Source organism: Gobio gobio, assembly GCF_949357685.1.
Source record: "Gobio gobio genome assembly, chromosome: 3".
Lineage (NCBI taxonomy): Eukaryota > Metazoa > Chordata > Actinopteri > Cypriniformes > Gobionidae > Gobio > Gobio gobio.
The window spans coordinates 51,001,617-51,019,932 of record NC_137099.1 but is presented as its reverse complement, the minus strand read 5'-3'; the positions used below and the strand labels follow the sequence as shown (position 1 = coordinate 51,019,932).

Here is an 18,316-nt window from a genome sequence, read left to right as displayed (position 1 = left end):
TCCAGAGCTCTTCTGTGGGACTCGAGACCGGTGTGGCACGCAGGTGACATTCATAAAGGCTCGCACCACCGGCCTCGCTCCGTTTCCCATGGCTCTCGTCCCTCTTTACTGTCACTTTTGATAAATTCAATCAATTCTTGCTGAATTATAGTAATTACTTTCTAAAAAATAAACAGTATAAAATCTTTCTGACCCCAAACTTTTGAAAGCCATTGTAAATAAATAAATAAATAAATAAATAAATAAATGTGAGTGCAAAATATGAATCAAATAATTTCCATACAATAACAATTTTATATTTTACTGTTTAAATGGGTCTTAAAATGTTCCTGGCTGTTTTTATATTTTAGTGAAGGAATTATTTGCAACATATTTGGGGATTCGTTCATTTTTTATTTGTAGCCAGTGACGCCACACTCTCTGAAAATGCACCCTCTGTTTCTGATTGGCAAGTTTAGTTAAGAAAAAAAATAATAATAAAAATACATGGACCATTCACCTGATTATTTTTCCAAGGGCTGTCAAAAAGACAGATGTGATTTCTCAAGACACCTATTTGAGTGATATCTGTCGTGTAGTTAGTTATCCAGACATTCCAGAAAAAAAATATGCATTATGCAATGTTGATTCCGATAGGCTCATCAGCGTCTTTCAAGAGTCAAGACACACAAAAACTCCCTCACACACGTGCAGACACAAATGTACGCAGAAACAGAAGCATCCACAGAACTCATTTAGAGAGCTATACTGCCTGAAGCAACTGCCCATTTCCTCACAAACCCACACCCCAATGTTCACTGCAAACAATTAATGATAAAAGCAAGTGCTCATTAAGAGCGATGTTCTCATTAAAACCAGTGATTAAGTGTTTGGTATTTATGCCATAACTGTAATTCAGCACCCACCGTGAATCTCAACTCAACGCTGCACTTCCAGTTATTTATTTATTTGATTTTTTTAAGACGATAGATGTTAGTTCAGGGGAGAGGGTTGTATAATAGCTTGTAATGTTTTAAATGTTGTTAGCTGTTACCCCTGAGCTCTGGCAGATGGAAGGCATGCAAAGACACATCGTCTCAGGGGTGGGACTCGCAGAGCTATTTACACATTTCCTTTGCCAAACGGAGAGAGTAATTATCTGTCTCAAAGAGAAATCAATCCAATGGCATGGAAGGCCTCCAAAGGCGCAGCAGCAATATGAAAGCTACAAACGATGATGATGATGATGAAAAAATGAGCTGTACCGCGGACAAGCCTTTTTTTCCTGATGACTGTTCTACGGTTTGAAGCCTAGCAGAGAGTCTGTCTTTGAGTATAGCGCTTTAAACCTCAGTGAAGAACAGCGGTGCACTGCACACACCAGATGGGTCTCGTTCGCTCCAGCTCTTATTATTTTGCTTAGCCAAACACAGTTTATATCACTGCAAAAAAATAAGAAAAGAAATCAGGCAACATGTGTTGACTAGAAAAGTTGTTGAAATTTCTTTAATTGCAGTTAAAATATTACTTGGTAAGAAATGGCTAAAATACAAATTAAGGCAGTTGAACACTATAAAATTACGGTGACCGGGAGGGGACATATTTGGTTCAGTTAATTTTGCCGTGGCCACGAGATATTCATTCGGTGAACGTGATAAGTCGTGGCCTCGAGATCATTTGTCGAGGGGACAATATATTTTTCTTGTGGATATGAGGGAACGATCTATTTCACATGGTCACAAGTTAAATGCGTAAACAACCTGTGCTACCATAGCAATGTGGAATTATCAGAAATTAATAGGCTTATAATATAATATATTATACACACACACGCACAAATAATAAACAAGATTAAGATAGCCTATCAGTGAATTGATTTAAAAGACTGAGATGAGAGTAATATGTATTGTAGCTTACAAATTTTAACATATAGGCTAGCTTATTAATTAGGGCTGCAACTAACGATTATTTTGATAATCGATTAGTTGGCCGATTATTTTTTTCCGATTAATCGGTTGATCAGCATCTTGATATGCCACATCTGTGAGCTAGATGGATTATCTCGGCAAAGGAGAAGTGCTCACTAACACAGATTTAGATTTAGATTTGTGTACATAGAAAAAGTCTTAGATCTTTGAGTTCAGCTCATTAAAAAATGGGGACAAAAACAAAAGTGTTACGTTTATAATTTTGTTCAGTGTATTTACTTAAATATATTTTCACAGGTAAATGTGAACTGTTGTCCATCATTTTACAATTGGTGATAAAGAAAGTCACGTAGAAAGATTGGACATTTTTGTGTTTTAAACCATGAATGCGAGTCAGTGGATATCACACAAGCAATGTGCAAGCTTTGCACAAAAGTTATGCTGGTGAGGTCTCAAACCTCAATTTTGAGTCAATTATTTAGCTACTATACAGAAAGTGAAAGTAAAAACTGACTAGCTTTCAGCACATTCTCTCAGAGACTCTTAATATCTTTGCTTAATACTTTTGTGGCCTATATACAGAGGTGGGTAGAGTACCCAAAATCTGTACTCAAGTAAAAGTACAAGTACTTACTGAAATATTTACTCAAGTAAAAGTAAAAGTAACAATCGTAATATTTACTTGAGTAAGAGTAAAAAAGTATTCGATGAGAAAACTACTCAAGTAGTTAGTTACTAGTTACTTTCGATCTGATTGATAAGAAGCGAAAACCCTGAATTTCAGGCTACTTGGAGAGCTTTCACACACCTCTCTGTAACTTACAATAAGGTTGTATTAGTTAACATTAGTTAATGTATTAGTTAACATGAACTAACCATGAACAACACCTCTGTTCAGCATTAGTTAATCTTTGTCAACGTTAGTTAATAAAAATCCAGCTGTTCATGGTTTATTCATGTTAGTTCACAGTGCATTGACTAATGTTAACAATATTTTAATAATGCATTAGTAAATGTTTAAATTAACATAAAGATAAATAAGTGCTTTATAAGTGCAGTTCATTATTAGTTCATGTTAACTAATGTACGCTAATGAACCTTATATGTGTGTGTGTGTGTGTGTGTGTGTGTGTGTGTGTGTGTGTGTTTAATGGTTAAACAGTGTAAATTAATGGTGTGCTGGGCAAACTAGAGCTCTTCTTAAAATATACTTTGTTCTTATATGTTTATATATAGGCTATTCTTTAGGGAGGAATAAAATACAATACCGTTTTTATTTGTATTTATTTTCTACACTTCAGACAGGTGTCTGTCCGGATTTGTGTATAAATGCAAGACGTCACATTAGGCTATTCAGTTTGTTTCGTTTTGTGAAGAAAAGGATATGTAAATGTGAAGATGAGAACGTTTGTTCGTGGACGTGTGTTGTTTGGAGGATTCAAGCGATTTCATTGCTTGCACAAGAGCGCATATGAGGAAAACACTCGGACAGTGTGTGAAATAGTATTATAATAAGGGAAAATTTCCCATAGTTACCAAAATGACCGTTAATAGTGTTCAAATATAGGCATCATTGTGACACTTACCGCTACATGTTCTTTTCAGGGTGGAATTATTGTATGCTGAGAGATGTCAGTTCGTTTTGGTGCACACAACATGCATCACATTATGAAACTATTCTTTTTGACATCTTGGAGTGAAAACATAGACTGAACTTGAGGCCACGGGCAATCTGCCTCCCGTAGCTCACACACATCTTCCTCTGCTTCGGCCATCATCTTCCGACGAAACGCGCGCTAATTATAAGCGGGTGATGCGTAGCAACCTCTCGCGAAGCAGCCTCTCCAACGTTTCGCGAGACTTGCGAAAGTCATATTCACTTATTTTAAAATATATAATATAATTATTACCATTTGACAGTAGCGGAGGAACGCCACCGAATGTAGCTAAGTAAAAGTACAGTTTTTTCACAAGAAATTTACTTGAGTAAGAGTAAAAGTAGCCTACCCATCTTTAAATCTACTCTAAAAGTACAAGTTACCCAAAAAATTTACTCAAGTAAATGTAACGAAGTAAATGTAATTCGTTACTACCCACCTCTGCCTATATATGTAGGCGTAGTAAAAAAAAAAAACGAGAAGATAAGTATTTTGAGTTAAACAAAGTTAGAGCAGGCTCTTGGAAAGGAGGGGTTTAGAGAGACTGAATCCTTTCTCAAACCATTTCAGAATCTTTGAGATATTATGAGGAATTATTAATTAATGTGTTTTTTTCCAAAACAAAATTAGTAAACCTTTAAAATAGTATAATAGGGACACTTGTCGCTAATAATTCTTCTTCTCCTTAAAAATAAATAAGCAAACAAACAAATGTTCTCTGTTTAAGGACACACTGTTTACCTGTCCATTCTGACAAACTATTATAAAAACGAATTTCTACAAATATTTAATTACAGAATTTACCATTACAGAATGTTTATTTGTTTTGTACAATTCTCCTACAAATGTGAAAAGTGCTTTTCTCTCTCTTTATAGGTTTGCATTGGTACAGATACAGTACGAAAATATGTTGTTTAATAGCACAGAAAGAGGACAAAAATGGTAATGTAAAACATTCAACAGTATACAATAACGCAAAAACTTGGCTTATTCAATAAAAATTTTAAAAGCTGCAAAAGTGTCTGAAATGTCCAGAACAGACAGAACTTGATAAAAAAAAAGTACAATGTATATTCTTTTTTTAACAATTATGACACGGCAACAGAGATGGAACTATGATTAACACATACTGTACTGTTCTGATGGCTCATTTAACATGTGTCACACCTGTGTATGATATCTAGTAGACCAGCAGGTGCCATCGGGTCCTGTGAGAGGTTTAATGAGACTGTAGACCGCCAGACTCTCTTTATGAGAGGACGGTCCAGATCAAGATGCTGAACGACTGCATAGAGAGGGGGAGAAGGGACAGGCGACATCCGAGGTATGAGAAAGAGTAAGTGTCCCGAGTTAACAATCTGTCTTCCACTTCAGACACCTGCTGAAATGACACTGCTTTTGTTCTGGCAGGTTGCAGAATGTCTTCCATTGAGTCTGTTTGGCTAAGGAATAGGAGTAAATTATAAGAAGACTGATGCAAAAAAGTTTGAGCTTGTAAATAACATGACAATCATGTTAATACGTTGAAAAAAAAAAAAATCCCATTCTGGGAAAGAACGCATTAAATACTCAAAATAGTCTAATAAATATAAAATATATTTCAATTTGTATAATCATTAACCAGGAGTCAAGTTATCCAATATATTTATAACAAATCTGAGGTAAGAATTATTTTTGATTAGCACTTTGTCAAATTTTCCTACTCATTTTCAATAATGCAGCAGAGTCAGTTTAGTCAATATGTTCTAGTTTGACTCAAATTGAAATAATACTAGGTACAGTTGTCATACTGCAGTATAATGTTATACATCATGGTACTGAATGATTATATTCACATACCGTAGTATTACTATAGTGCATGAATCTATCAGCTTTTTTTTACGTTTTTGTTAGTGCAAGCAACGCTTAATTAATTTAGTAAATACACAAAGAAATTATCATTTTACTCATTTACACTGATGACAAATACATTTCGAAATATACTGCTTTTTCATTTAAAAATGACCCTCTAGAAATGGCGGTTCATGCATTTGTTACATCTCAACTAGATTACTGCAATTCTTTATATGTTTACCTAAATCTCAAATTGCTCGTCTTTCACTAGTCCAAAAGGCTGCAGCCCGATACTTCTTCACAAGTGTCGGAAACATGAATATATCACTCCTATTCTCAGATCTTTGTATTTAAATATCTACAATATCTAGCTCCTGTTTACCTTTCTGAACTTCTTTATCACTACACCCCATCTCGAAGCCTAAGATCCTGCGACCAGGATCTGCTGGTAGTCCCTCACTTTAGTCTCAAGCGTAGAGGGGAGCGTGCATTTGCGGTGGCTGGGCCACTACTCTGAAACTCCCTGCCTCTAGCGATTAGAACGGCCCCTTCTTTGTCTGTTTTTAATCTCTTTTAAAAACCTACCCGTTTTATCTTGATTATTGATTTTGGGTTTATTAATTTATATTGAGTTTTGATTTCTGTTTCTGGTCCTCCTGCTTCATGGTAATGTTGCTATTATTTTTTGTTTTGATTTGTTTTCTATGCATGTGTCACAACACAGAAGGGAACAGACAGCGGATGTGATAAAAGGTGAAGTTTATTAACAGAGCAGTGTAAGATTTGAGTAGCATGGATGCCAGCCGAACATAGCCCCGCCCACAACATTTGAGCTCGGGCAGTTCGGTCTGGACTTGATCCGTAGAGGAGTAATTATGCCCGAACAGAAACTGTTCGGACCAATGAAATTGTCAAGGCGGGTGTGTTGTCCTCACTGCAGTGTAGCAACTGTAGCTATACAACCAGCTAACTCTGATGCAAAAATGACGACAAGTCGTAGTGAGCGATTTCTTGCTGTTTACTGTGGCTTCAACATCATCTTACATGACAGAGTGAAAACTGTAACAAAGAAATAAAGTTTGACTGTTTTAACATAAATCTTGTCTAATGAAATATACCTGTAAATAAACGTAAATAAATATTGTAACTATGTGTAGTCTTTTCTTTTTAAACAGTATTGTAACATTAACTTATTAACATAAAAATTATTTTTGTACTTACAACATTGCTTCTAGTGCTAACAACAAATGGATTACATGTGCTCACATTCTGTCACCTTCCTTACTTCTGTACAGGAAATAAACTCTAACCCCAAACTCCAGGTCTACATCAAATCAAAATAAAAGTCTCTATCAAATTAAAAGTCCCTAACATTTTGCCTTAATGGCAACACAGCGGGCTTTAGACGATGATGGACAGATGATAAACAGTAACGTAATCATCCACGTCATCAAAGGCGCTTGGGTTGAATTTGTTCTAATCCTAAACGGAGAACTTGTTCGTATATGCAGTCACCTTTACTATTTCTCTCAGAAATGATGATCGTGTTGGTAAGTACTCTGTGTATCCTTAAATTATTTTTTTACAACACCGACAAAGATCGTTTACACTCATTTTTTCATCTAACTTTACTTATTCCAGCGTGCAGGCAGACAGGGTTGCCAAGTTTTTACAACAAAACCCGCCCAATTGCTACTCAAAACTAACCAAAAACAAGCCCAATAGCTTTCCGGGGTGTTCTCCGAAAAAAAAAAAAACTTATTTGGGGGGTAAAATATGTGTTATTTTGGCTGGGCTGCCTGCTAAAATTCGCATCCCTGGGTCTGCATATCACATAATTGGGGTCGTTTCAACCCGCGGACATGGATAAACCATGGGTTTTGGGTGTTGTAGGTCTATCCAATTGAGGTCTTTCCTGGTTCGGTTGAAACACGCCCCATAATCACAGCCCAACGGAGCAGTATCAGACTCATATTCTGACTATAATTGAGTATGACAACGTCATATCTGAGATTTGAGGGCACACCAGACACAAATGGAAGATTCATTTGTGTCTGGTGTGCCCTCAAATCTCAGATCTGATATGATATGATTCCTTCAAACATTATTCCACATAAAACTGAACAAATCAACAATATATGGCCTTAATTGAAGTGGACGCCGGTCAGTCTGCAGCCAAGCCACAAAACCATCAGCTAAGTACTTTACAACCTGACAAACTTTTTTTTGGCAGAGGTTGTTCGATCACAAGACAAAGAAACAAACCAGATCTTTGTTTTCACAACGACCTTTAAAGTGACACGGTTACAATCCATAGGAAAAACGCACAGAAACCGATGATTGTTACATATAAACTGCATCAGATGATTCAAAAGATGATTGTCGGACATGCATTCAAACAGCCTTCGACTGCATAATATCATGTCGCGCACACGCGCACACACAGTAATAATGTAACTATTGAATGAGTGAATGAAGGTACACCGTGCTTGGTATATTTAGGTCTGTTTGTTTATAATCCAGAAGATGACTTGATTGAATTTTGTGTAGAATGTATCATGTTCTTATAATAAGAAATCAGGTCTAAATGTACTCTCTGCTTAGAGCAGGAAAGTAAGAGACCACAGACAACAGTTTATGGTTGGGTGGAGACAGTCACCTCGGAACCAAAGATGATGCCTAATTGGTCAACCCATATAGGAGGATGGGCAGACATTTTGAGTTAATCTCAGAACACGAACAAAGAATTAGTTCCTAGTGAGTTCCAGAATCCGTTCAAGGAGACCTAAGATGACGAGATAGACAATCAGTCCATTGTGGCAGACCAAGCTCAGAGAAAATGGGTTTTCATTTCAAGCCATCTGAATACTCTCCTCTAGCTTTCCTTTCTTTTACTTAAGTTAATTTTCTTTCTGTTGAGTCTCGTGTTCCAAGTTAAGTTTTGCCGCAAAGTTTCAACCAACGAATCTAAAGCAAGTGCGCTTCAACTTCAAACAGCACCGACGAGACTTTCCATCCAGCTGCCAACACGCCATGTTATTGGCTTCCCAAGACGTTGATCAAAAGTTTTGTATTTAAAGATAAGTGTTCTTGTGTTATGTGCTTACGAATTTTATGTCTTAAACTGCTGATCTAGGTTACCTGGCTTTTAAATAGTGTTTCAATTGTTTGGATATTAATATCCACTGCAGAGTTGATAGTTACGGCCCGTTCAAATGAACGCTGGACAAGTCATTTGCTCGGCCGTAAAATAGACTCTTTCAAAATACCCTATTCATAAATTAATTTGAGCTAAATAGACCTGTTTCCCTTTAACAGAGTCCCCCTTAAATACTACAGCATTTTAGAGCAGACACGGCACAAGACAGAAGAATGAATGGTAGCTTGCAGATCTTGAACTTAGCTGACAAAGACTGACTGGGATGACCACAGGGACAAGGGAATGACGAGACGAAAGGACAAGGGTTGAAGATGAAGACAATGACGGCGGTTCAGGTAAGGACTCAGGTGAGCAGGTTGGGTCTTTGTATCCGTAACGAGATCAGACGGTGAACTGAGGAGAGAGTGTACTTGAAATAGGGACGGTGATGAGGATGGACAGGTGCAGGTGATCAGAACTCCGGTGACTGTGAACGAAGGGGCGTGACAGAAGGAGAGAGTGACTCTGTGACAGTATGTTGTATATTTTTTCTTTGAATCTTGTTCTGTTGTAAAGCACTTTATTCAGCCTAGAGGCTGTTGTAAATGTGCTTTATGAATAAAACTGAACTTGAACTTAAACTAAAAATTAATATATAGCCATTACACCAGTCTTCAGTGTCACATGATCCTTCAGAAATGTTTTTTAATCATTTTTTTATTAGAATGATTTCTGAAGGATCATGTGACTGAATACTGGAGTAATGATGAAACTTTTGACCAGTGTATATATTTCAATTTTGGTACATCCACTATAAATGTATGTATGTAATTTTTTTATTTTTTTTTTCAGTTAACTTTAATTTTATTTCAAGTTAATAAATCATTTTTGTATGATCTGCTGACTGCCTAAGGTCTGTTTAATATCGTCAGAAAGAGGATTGAAATTGTTTTAGCGCAAGAGACTTGACTTAAAGTGTACTTAAGTGTACAAAATAAAATGTTGCAAACGTGTAGGGTGTCCTATTTAGAATGAATAACAAGAACAGATTGCAATATATATTTATTCAACAACAGAATACTGTACTGCTCAGATGGCTTGTGGCGTAGAACCCTCATGCATACATTTAAAAATCATGATTTACATCGTAAAGATTCACACAAAAATGCCACCTTAATAGTTACATTTTCCCGTGAGATTGAGTTTGGGTCATCCCTTTAAACAATGAAATCTACGACATTCTCTTTGCATCAAAATCCTTGGATCATTGTCCCCTCCTAAACTGTAACATTACCGCTCCGCAGTCCCCGGCGGCCCCTAAATCATCCCACACCTCAATAAAACGTTTCATCATGTGGAAGCATCAGCGACACACCCCTGTTATCCAGACTACAGCCTGCAGTGACTGCCATCTCTGCATATTAATTTACGTTAGGTCTGTTTTTGCTTGGCAGGTGCGGGTCTCTACGAACCAAGCAGGACGATGCATCACTTCCCTAGTCTCCGAGGAGAGAAAGATCTATATTAGGGTGTCAGTGCTAACAGCTAATCATTAGCAGAGCCTTTCCTGGCCTGTAATTAAAGTGCCGGGCTTCATTTTGCCGAAGGTTAAAGGCACCGTTGTTGAGTTGCAAGAGCCACATATAAAAAGCCCGGGAGATGGACAGACTCTTGACAGGGTTTTTTGGGGGAACGGTAAATTGCTAGCATATTTGTCACTTTTACAACTGTTCTGAATTATATTCTCAGTGCCTGTAATGCAGAAGCAGAGTCAAAACATTAAGCAACAGCGCTGATTTATGGCATCTCAAAATCCTGCAATGTCTCGACAAGCCATGACGAATGTGCGCTAATGCTCAAGATTAATCTGTATAATGCTAACGAACAGGTTTGACTCAAGGAGCTAAAGAGCAGCTCTCTCTATTTGTGATCTTACAGCAATATCACACAAAATATGAAAGTGTTTTGTCAGATCGGAGAGAAGTAACAGAGCTGGAGCGAGCTAGCTTTGAGTCGTAGCCTCATACAGGAAGTGATGAATGGGCTAAAGCGGGAGCGATCCATCACGAGCAGGAGTTTTAATTAATGTTGTAGGAGGAATGCCAGAAAGACCTGTTTCACATCAGCAAAAAGAAAGAGAGAGAGAGAAAAAAGAACAAAGGAGAGAAAGAGAGAGACCTCTCGGTTTTCCAGCACTAGCACAAATTTTAGCCGCCCCAGCAACAAAGGCTAAGTAAGCTAAGTGCAGTGTTTGTGTTGACAGATGCATAAATGTTTAATATATATCCAGACAGCTGTGTAATCTGGTAAAACTGTAGGACATCAGTTGCGAATGTCAGATTGTGAATACTCACAACTTTAATGTTAGCATTTAGAAATACACATTTAGCATTTAAAAATATTTTTATTTTAGTTTTCTTTTGATTTACAGGTTATATAAACTGTAGTTTTAGATGTAAATCTAGATTTTTGCTATTGATTAATGATTATATCCCATTAAATAGCATTCGCATTCTGTGGTCAGATATTTATATTCAATAAAAACTATTTAAATTACGTTTTTCTATAGGGTGATTTCAGGGTTATTGGTACACTTTTTGCCATTGAGATGACTTGGAAAATGTGTCCCAATCACCCTGAATTTACCCTACACTCAAAACATGATTCTAGCTCTTTGCTCAGTTTATTTACATAAAATAAGTTTAACCAACACAAATCTTTAGTTTTTTACTTTATTGTAATTTACATTCAATTGAATTACTTTAAATGAAATTACATTTTTAAAATGTTAAGTTAACACAAACCATTTGTGTTGGGACTACATGATACATTTCTGTTGCATTGACTGAAACTGGGCAGTGGATTTCTAGTTCCCAGCATGCTTTGCATAGGGATTGATCAGGAGAGTAAATGTTGAAATTAAGTGCTGTTTATTGTTTTTTAGTAAAGGGAAAGACCAGTTAATGTTTGATGTTCAGCTATATTTGACATTTAAAAGAGTACATTTTTGAGGTTACCATTATCGTGAAGTGTATGCCTTGTGGTTAGGCTGTGAGTGGCTATGTGAAATAAGTTAATGCCAGTGATGAGAATTTTTTTTACGTGATCAATACTTGCATGCTACAAATGTTACACTTGGCATATGAACAAGTGTTGTGTTGCTATTAGTTTTTATAGACATAAATAAAATAATTTAGTTTGAGGGTCAGCACATCATTTACACAGTCTATAAATGGTCATCAATTCTACCCCTTGCAATCAAACGATCATGGAACATATATGTGTGCACGACAGCTACCTACAACCTAACCACAAACTTAACTCTTTACCACAATGGTATATACACTCACCTAAAGGATTATTAGGAACACCATACTAATACTGTGTTTGACCCCCTTTCGCCTTCAGAACTGCCTTAATTCTACGTGCCATTGATTCAACAAGGTGCTGAAAGCATTCTTTAGAAATGTTGGCCCATATTGATAGGATAGCATCTTGCAGTTGATGGAGATTTGTGGGATGCACATCCAGGGCACGAAGCTCCCGTTCCACCACATCCCAAAGATGCTCTATTGGGTTGGGATCTGGTGACTGTGGGGGCCATTTTAGTACAGTGAACTCATTGTCATGTTCAAGAAACTATTTTGAAATTATTTAAGCTTTGTGACATGGTGCATTATCCTGCTGGAAGTAGCCATCAGAGGATGGGTACATGGTGGTCATAAAGGGATGGACATGGTCAGAAACAATGCTCAGGTAGGCCGTGGCATTTAAACGATGCCCAATTGGCACTAAGGGGCCTAAAGTGTGTCAAGAAAACATCCCCCACACCATTACACCACCACCAGCAGCCTGCACAGTGGTAACAAGGCATGATGGATCCATGTTCTCATTCTGTTTACGCCAAATTCTGACTCTACCATCTGAATGTCTCAACAGAAATCGAGACTCATCAGACCAGGCAACATTTTTCCAGTCTTCAACTGTCCAATTTTGGTGAGCTTGTGCAAATTGTAGCCTCTTTTTCCTATTTGTAGCGGAGATGAGTGGTACCCAGTGGGGTCTTCTGCTGTTGTAGCCCATCCGCCTCAAGGTTGTGCGTGTTGTGGCTTCACAAATGCTTTGCTGAATACCTCGGTTGTAACGAGTGGTTATTTCAGTCAAAGTTACTCTTCTATCAGCTTGAATCAGTCGGCCCATTCTCCTCTGACCTCTAGCATCAACAAGGCATTTTGGCCCACAGGACTGCTGCATACTGGATGTTTTTCCCTTTTCACACCATTCTTTGTAAACCCTAGAAATGGTTGTGCGTGAAAATCCCAGTAACTGAGCAGATTGTGAAATACTCAGACCGGCCCGTCTGGCACCAACAACCATGCCACGCTCAAAATTGCTTAAATCACCTTTCTTTCCCATTCTGACATTCAGTTTGGAGTTCAGGAGATTGTCTTGACCAGGACCACACCCCTAAATGCATTGAAGCAACTGCCATGTGATTGGTTGATTAGATAATTGCATTAATGAGAAATTGAACAGGTGTTCCTAATAATCCTTTAGGTGAGTGTATATATATATATATATATATATATATATATATATATATATATATATATATATATATATATATATATATATATATATATATATATATATATTCTACAAACTACTGTAAATGTTCAAAATAACTAAACAGTAAACACTTAAACACTAACAGGTCTTTCCATTTTCTTAAAAACACAGAAAACTCATGCAACTCTACACAAAGGCATCAGTCTGAACAGCAACAGCACCGGTTGGCTCAACAAGAGTGAATTATGTTCAGGAAAAATTCATTGAAACTGGTGTGATCTCATTCACTTAGGATGAATTGTGCTCATCGGTGCAATTAACCCAGTTGAAGTTCAAATAAATCAGTTCAACTGTGTGGAAATAGGTGTCATAATTGTATTAAGTTAGACCAACAAGCAATTTTTTTGAGTGTACACTTACAATGTTATTAAAGAAGTCATGCACTTATGATCACCAAAGCTGCATTTAAAAATACAGTAAAAACAGTAATATTGTTAAATATTATTACAATTTAAAGTCGCTGTTTTCTGTTTTAATATATTTTAATTGTTAAAAGTAATTTAATTACATTAAAAGTAATGTATTCATGTGATGCAAATCTGAATTTTCATCTTCATGATCCTTCAGAAATCATTCTAATATGCTTATTTGCTTCTAAAAAAACATTTTATATTAATATCAGTTGATTAAGATTTTAACATTTACATATTGTACCATTTTTTTCAGGATTCTTTGATAAATAAAAACTTTAAAAGAATAGCATTTTTTTTTAGCATAATAAAAGTTCTCTTCTGGCTGTTTTGATCAATTGAATGATCTACTGACACCAAAATTCTGAAACTCAAAGCAAAATTTATGTCCATCAATTGTAGTTTGAAGGACAGAATTGACAAAAAAACTAGATGTTTGAACTATAGCCTGTCTCCACAAAACAGTTTAATTAGTATTTTCCTGTCAGGCATCAGAAAAGAAGATTGCGTAAGTGACAGATATTTTCACAGACATTTTTCAACCATGTTCACAAAAAGAAAAATTAATAATCGCTCTCAAGAGCTTGTTTTTCACATCAACAACAGAAAAATAACTGCTTAAATGCACAGATACTGCACAGCAGAGGTCTATTCTAACAGTAGAATATGTACAAAGAGTTCATAACTTTAAGTCCAAAACCTCTATTGAGCAAGAATAATCGACTAAAGATACATTTCTTGCTAAAGGAACTGTTGGCCCATTTATTAACACTCCCTAACGAGCCGGCGGCTGGCCAGATGCCTATGAAGAATAAAGCTTGTCATTTATTAGCGGTGTAATTAGCTACACCCATCGACAAACCCCCAAGACAAAACTGCTTGTTCACCTCACTGGCAATTCACCACTTTGTTAAATCTGCATTTTGCAGCACATCTCTTGTGTTTTGTAGTCATAAGAAGCTACACTAAGGAAGTCTCGGGTAGCTGAGTCCGTGAACCCTGGCGTCTATGTAGTATTTCAGCCGTTCCTCATTACGACCACTATAACCAGGCTGATGGATGCAGAAAGCATCCATCACTCCACCATGCAGCTCTGCAAGCAGGTCAAACATTACAGGAGTGAAATTATCACTGCCCATCATTTTCCCCCAGGCATTAAATGTGGCATTTATCACAAGGCTGGTCCCCAATCTACAGTTGTAATGTAGCACTGGTGTGAAAAATCTCTCCTTCGACCATTTAAGACGGGCACAACTTATAGATGCGGCAGAAGTAAAGGCTATGTCTCATAATTAATTAAACAGAGTTTTATGTTCAAAGCCATGAATTCTAATGCCCTTGTGAGTTCTTATTTCAACTTTTTTTTTAATGAACTACTTGTTGAGGCTTCCTTGACATGAATTTCCAGTTAAACGTTGTCCCCAGTCACACGCTGTTAGGTCATATCCGCATGTATGTAGCATATGGTTATGCAAGGCAGTAATGAGTAAGTTTCATATGAGCACAGACATCCTAGATATTTAATTTACAACATGAATGTGTTCTTGTTCTAACATCGACGAATCCGGATTATTCTAAACGTATTCTGTGTTCCAGATGAGTTGGACATGGGAATATCCCAAATTGAATGTCCCACTTCAGACCTCAGTGAGTTCCAGGCAGTCACGTTCACGTTGACCACATGATGTCGCCACCACACAACAAGAAGATAGTGTTTTTGGGCTGGTCTGAAAACAAGGTGTGTTCAGGCGCATTGTTGGCACGTTGCTATTTTGAGGCAACTGAAAACGACTGCACCATTGACCAACACAAATCTGGTCTAAATACAATAATGCCGTATTTTTTTTGTGTTAATTAAAGGGCATGTTAGTAATATGCGTCTATAGGCGGGCACACAAGGCTTGTGTGGCGTAGACTATGCTCATTTTACACACAGGGCACAAAATCATTTGTAAATATAAAAAATAAAAGGATTCCTCTCTGGAGAATCATTCAGTCTTTCCGATCGCAAATCCCGCCATATAAATAGCGAATCCGTTATGGTGCAAGCACAACTGGCTTTTAAAGGGAATGGGAGATTAGACTCTGAGGCCCCAATGAGGGCCGAAACTTTACTTTATAAAGTTTTAATTTGACAAACGCATCGATTCACTTCAGAAGGCCTTTATTAACACCCCGGAGCCGCGTGGAGCAGTTATTTGACAGACAGATGCCTTTTTTTATGGACTTCAAAAACAGAGCAACTATTACTGCTATTATAAAGCTTGGATTAGCCTGGACTTTTGTAATATAACTCAGATTTTATTCGTCTGAAAGAAGAATGTCATATACAAATAGGATGACTTGAGGGTGAGGGTGAACATTTTCATTTTTGGGTGAACTAACCCTTTAAGGGTATAGGGGGCGATTTTGGATTCAGCCCTTGATTACAGTGGAGAATTCAAACAACACATGCCACAGGCAAGAGCGGTTTCTGCACGGAGCGCCGTGAGATTAACAACGCTCACCACATGGTGAAATTTTTTTTGCCCTATAGATCAGAGACAGACCAGAGCGAGCGCGCTCAAGTTTTTTATAGACATATTTCATCACATCTTCTTCAAATGAAATGTATGCAAACAAGGACACTGATACAGCCGTACATCTGATCACGATGAGTTATTATGATACATCGAAGACAATGATGTAAGTTAATGACTAACACAACCCTCTACAATGCGAGTAAAACAAATCATCACTCTGGGTGATTAAATAATATCTATCATTAGCCATTGGCTAATAAATTCTCAGATTTGACTCGCCAGTGTGTGTTAGGTGCTAAGAATAAGTTTAGCATAAATACATTTTTACTCGCTGAACACTCTGAATGAGCGCTTGAGAGTTTCGCTCTTGTCAAGCGATCTATACGATTTCAAATCAGCTCATCTGACGTACCGTGAACTCTAGTGTGAAGAACTCCGTCACTTTGCTAAGCGCATTTCTCACTCACACGTGAGAGTCTTACATACCACGCAAAATCGACGTGCTACATGTTAACAATATTCTTTGTTGTATTTTCCTGTCAAAATAACGGAGTTCATTTGGAATTATTCAGCTTTTAAGAACAAGCAGAAGATATGCCATCCTTTTTTCAGTAGTGGGCGGAACTAATGCGCAAAAGGCAATCTCATTGGCTGGCGCTCATCTTTTCTTGTCCCTGTTTTGATTTCAGCAAATCAGTTTGAGCGAATCCTGTCAACGTGATTATTATTCATGAACCCAGCAGCTCATCAATCCTTAGTGCATTGTATATTGTTATTAGTATTAGAATTAGTAGTTCCCTTTCAAAAGGGAACTCGCGCTGCGTCAGCTGACGCTACGGGGAACGCCTCCAGCGTGACAGGTGTCTGAATCACAATCGAACCACGTCAATCCTATTGACCGGCGACAGCCCATGACGTCATCAAGATGCCAGGAAGTATATAAGGGCGCCTTGCCAACATGACACCGCTTCTTCGTCTTCAGGGACTGTTTGTCTGTTTCGAGGTTAAGAATCACGTAAAGAAAGTCTACAATGAAGTACACAGGGAAATCCAAGCACAACTTCAGGAAGTGCGCGGATCCGTGTCACAGGTTCCTTACACCTGAGGACACGCACACTCTCTGTGTCATCTGTCTGGGGTAAGAGCACGCACGGGAGGTTCTCGAGCGAGCCTCCTGTGCCAATTGTGAGCGGCTTCCCATCCGAACGCTCCGCTCTCGCCTGGCCCTCTTCTCGAGGGAAGTGGGTCCAGCTTCTGGGGATGGTCCCGCCGGTGCTGAGGCCGAGCGGCGGCTACACTCTTGGGGTTCCCAGTTGGACCTGGCTCATCATCTAGAGAGAGGTGTAGTTCTCTCTGACGATCAGCCAGATCGCGAGGGGCAGCTGCTGGGGGAGGAGTCAGACCTTTCCTCCTCTTCGTCAGCTGGTGCTCTTCCGGATGAGCAAGGGATGGCTGAGCATGGTGGTGACGAATTGGCTGAGGCCGAACCCTCTCAGCCGCCCTGCCCCGTGTATGAGGAGCTGCTAGAGGTGATGGAACGTGCCACCGCTAGGCTGCAGCTGCAGTGAGGAGAGAGCCCGCGCGTACGAGCCATCTCGACGATCGGTTTCTCTCCGACGATAACCCAGCGGCTCCCGGGAGTCTTCCATTCCTCCTGGATCTTCATGATCAGATCTCGGGGGCATGGAAGAAACCGTACTCGGCTCGGATCTTCCGATATCAGTGAGGAAATTTCGCTGATGTCGAGGGATCCGCCGAGTCCGGGTACGTGTCGATGCCACCAATCGATGAGACGTTCGCGAACTATCTCGCGTCTGGGAGGCCATCGACACAAAGAACTCCCGCCCTGCTCTCTAAGGCGCTTAAAACCACCTCGTGCCTTAACGGCAGGGCATACACGTCAGCAGGTCAGGCTGCGGCGGCACTGCACACCATGGCGGTGTTACAGGCCTACCAGGCTGATCTCCTGAGGGATCTCGATCAGGGGGAGGGCCTACCCCCTGATGCGATGGCCGAGTTGCGCCGCACCATGGATTTTGCTCTCCGGGCCACCAAACAAACAGCGGTCGCCATCGGTCGTTCGATGGCGGCTATGGTGGCCACGGAGAGACATCTGTGGCTGAACCTGGCTGACATCGGGGGGAAAGAAAATACCTTTTTCCTCGATGCCCCGGTCTCGCCCTCTGAGCTCTTCGGCACCTCCGTCGAGGCGGTGGTG

General features: G+C 38.9%; 1 protein-coding gene across 1 annotated transcript in view; it reads left to right on the top strand.

Moving 5' to 3' along the window:
* Positions 1-17,666, top strand: part of sorcs1 (sortilin-related VPS10 domain containing receptor 1) — a gene marked incomplete at its 3' end in the record, with an annotated part of 390,020 nt that extends 372,354 nt beyond the window's left edge. The window contains exon 27 of the mRNA XM_079813234.1: positions 17,242-17,666. Within this exon, the coding sequence (XP_079669360.1) occupies positions 17,242-17,666 (425 nt within the window). The remainder of the gene's footprint in view (positions 1-17,241) is intronic.
* Between the last annotated feature and the right edge of the window lie 650 nt (positions 17,667-18,316).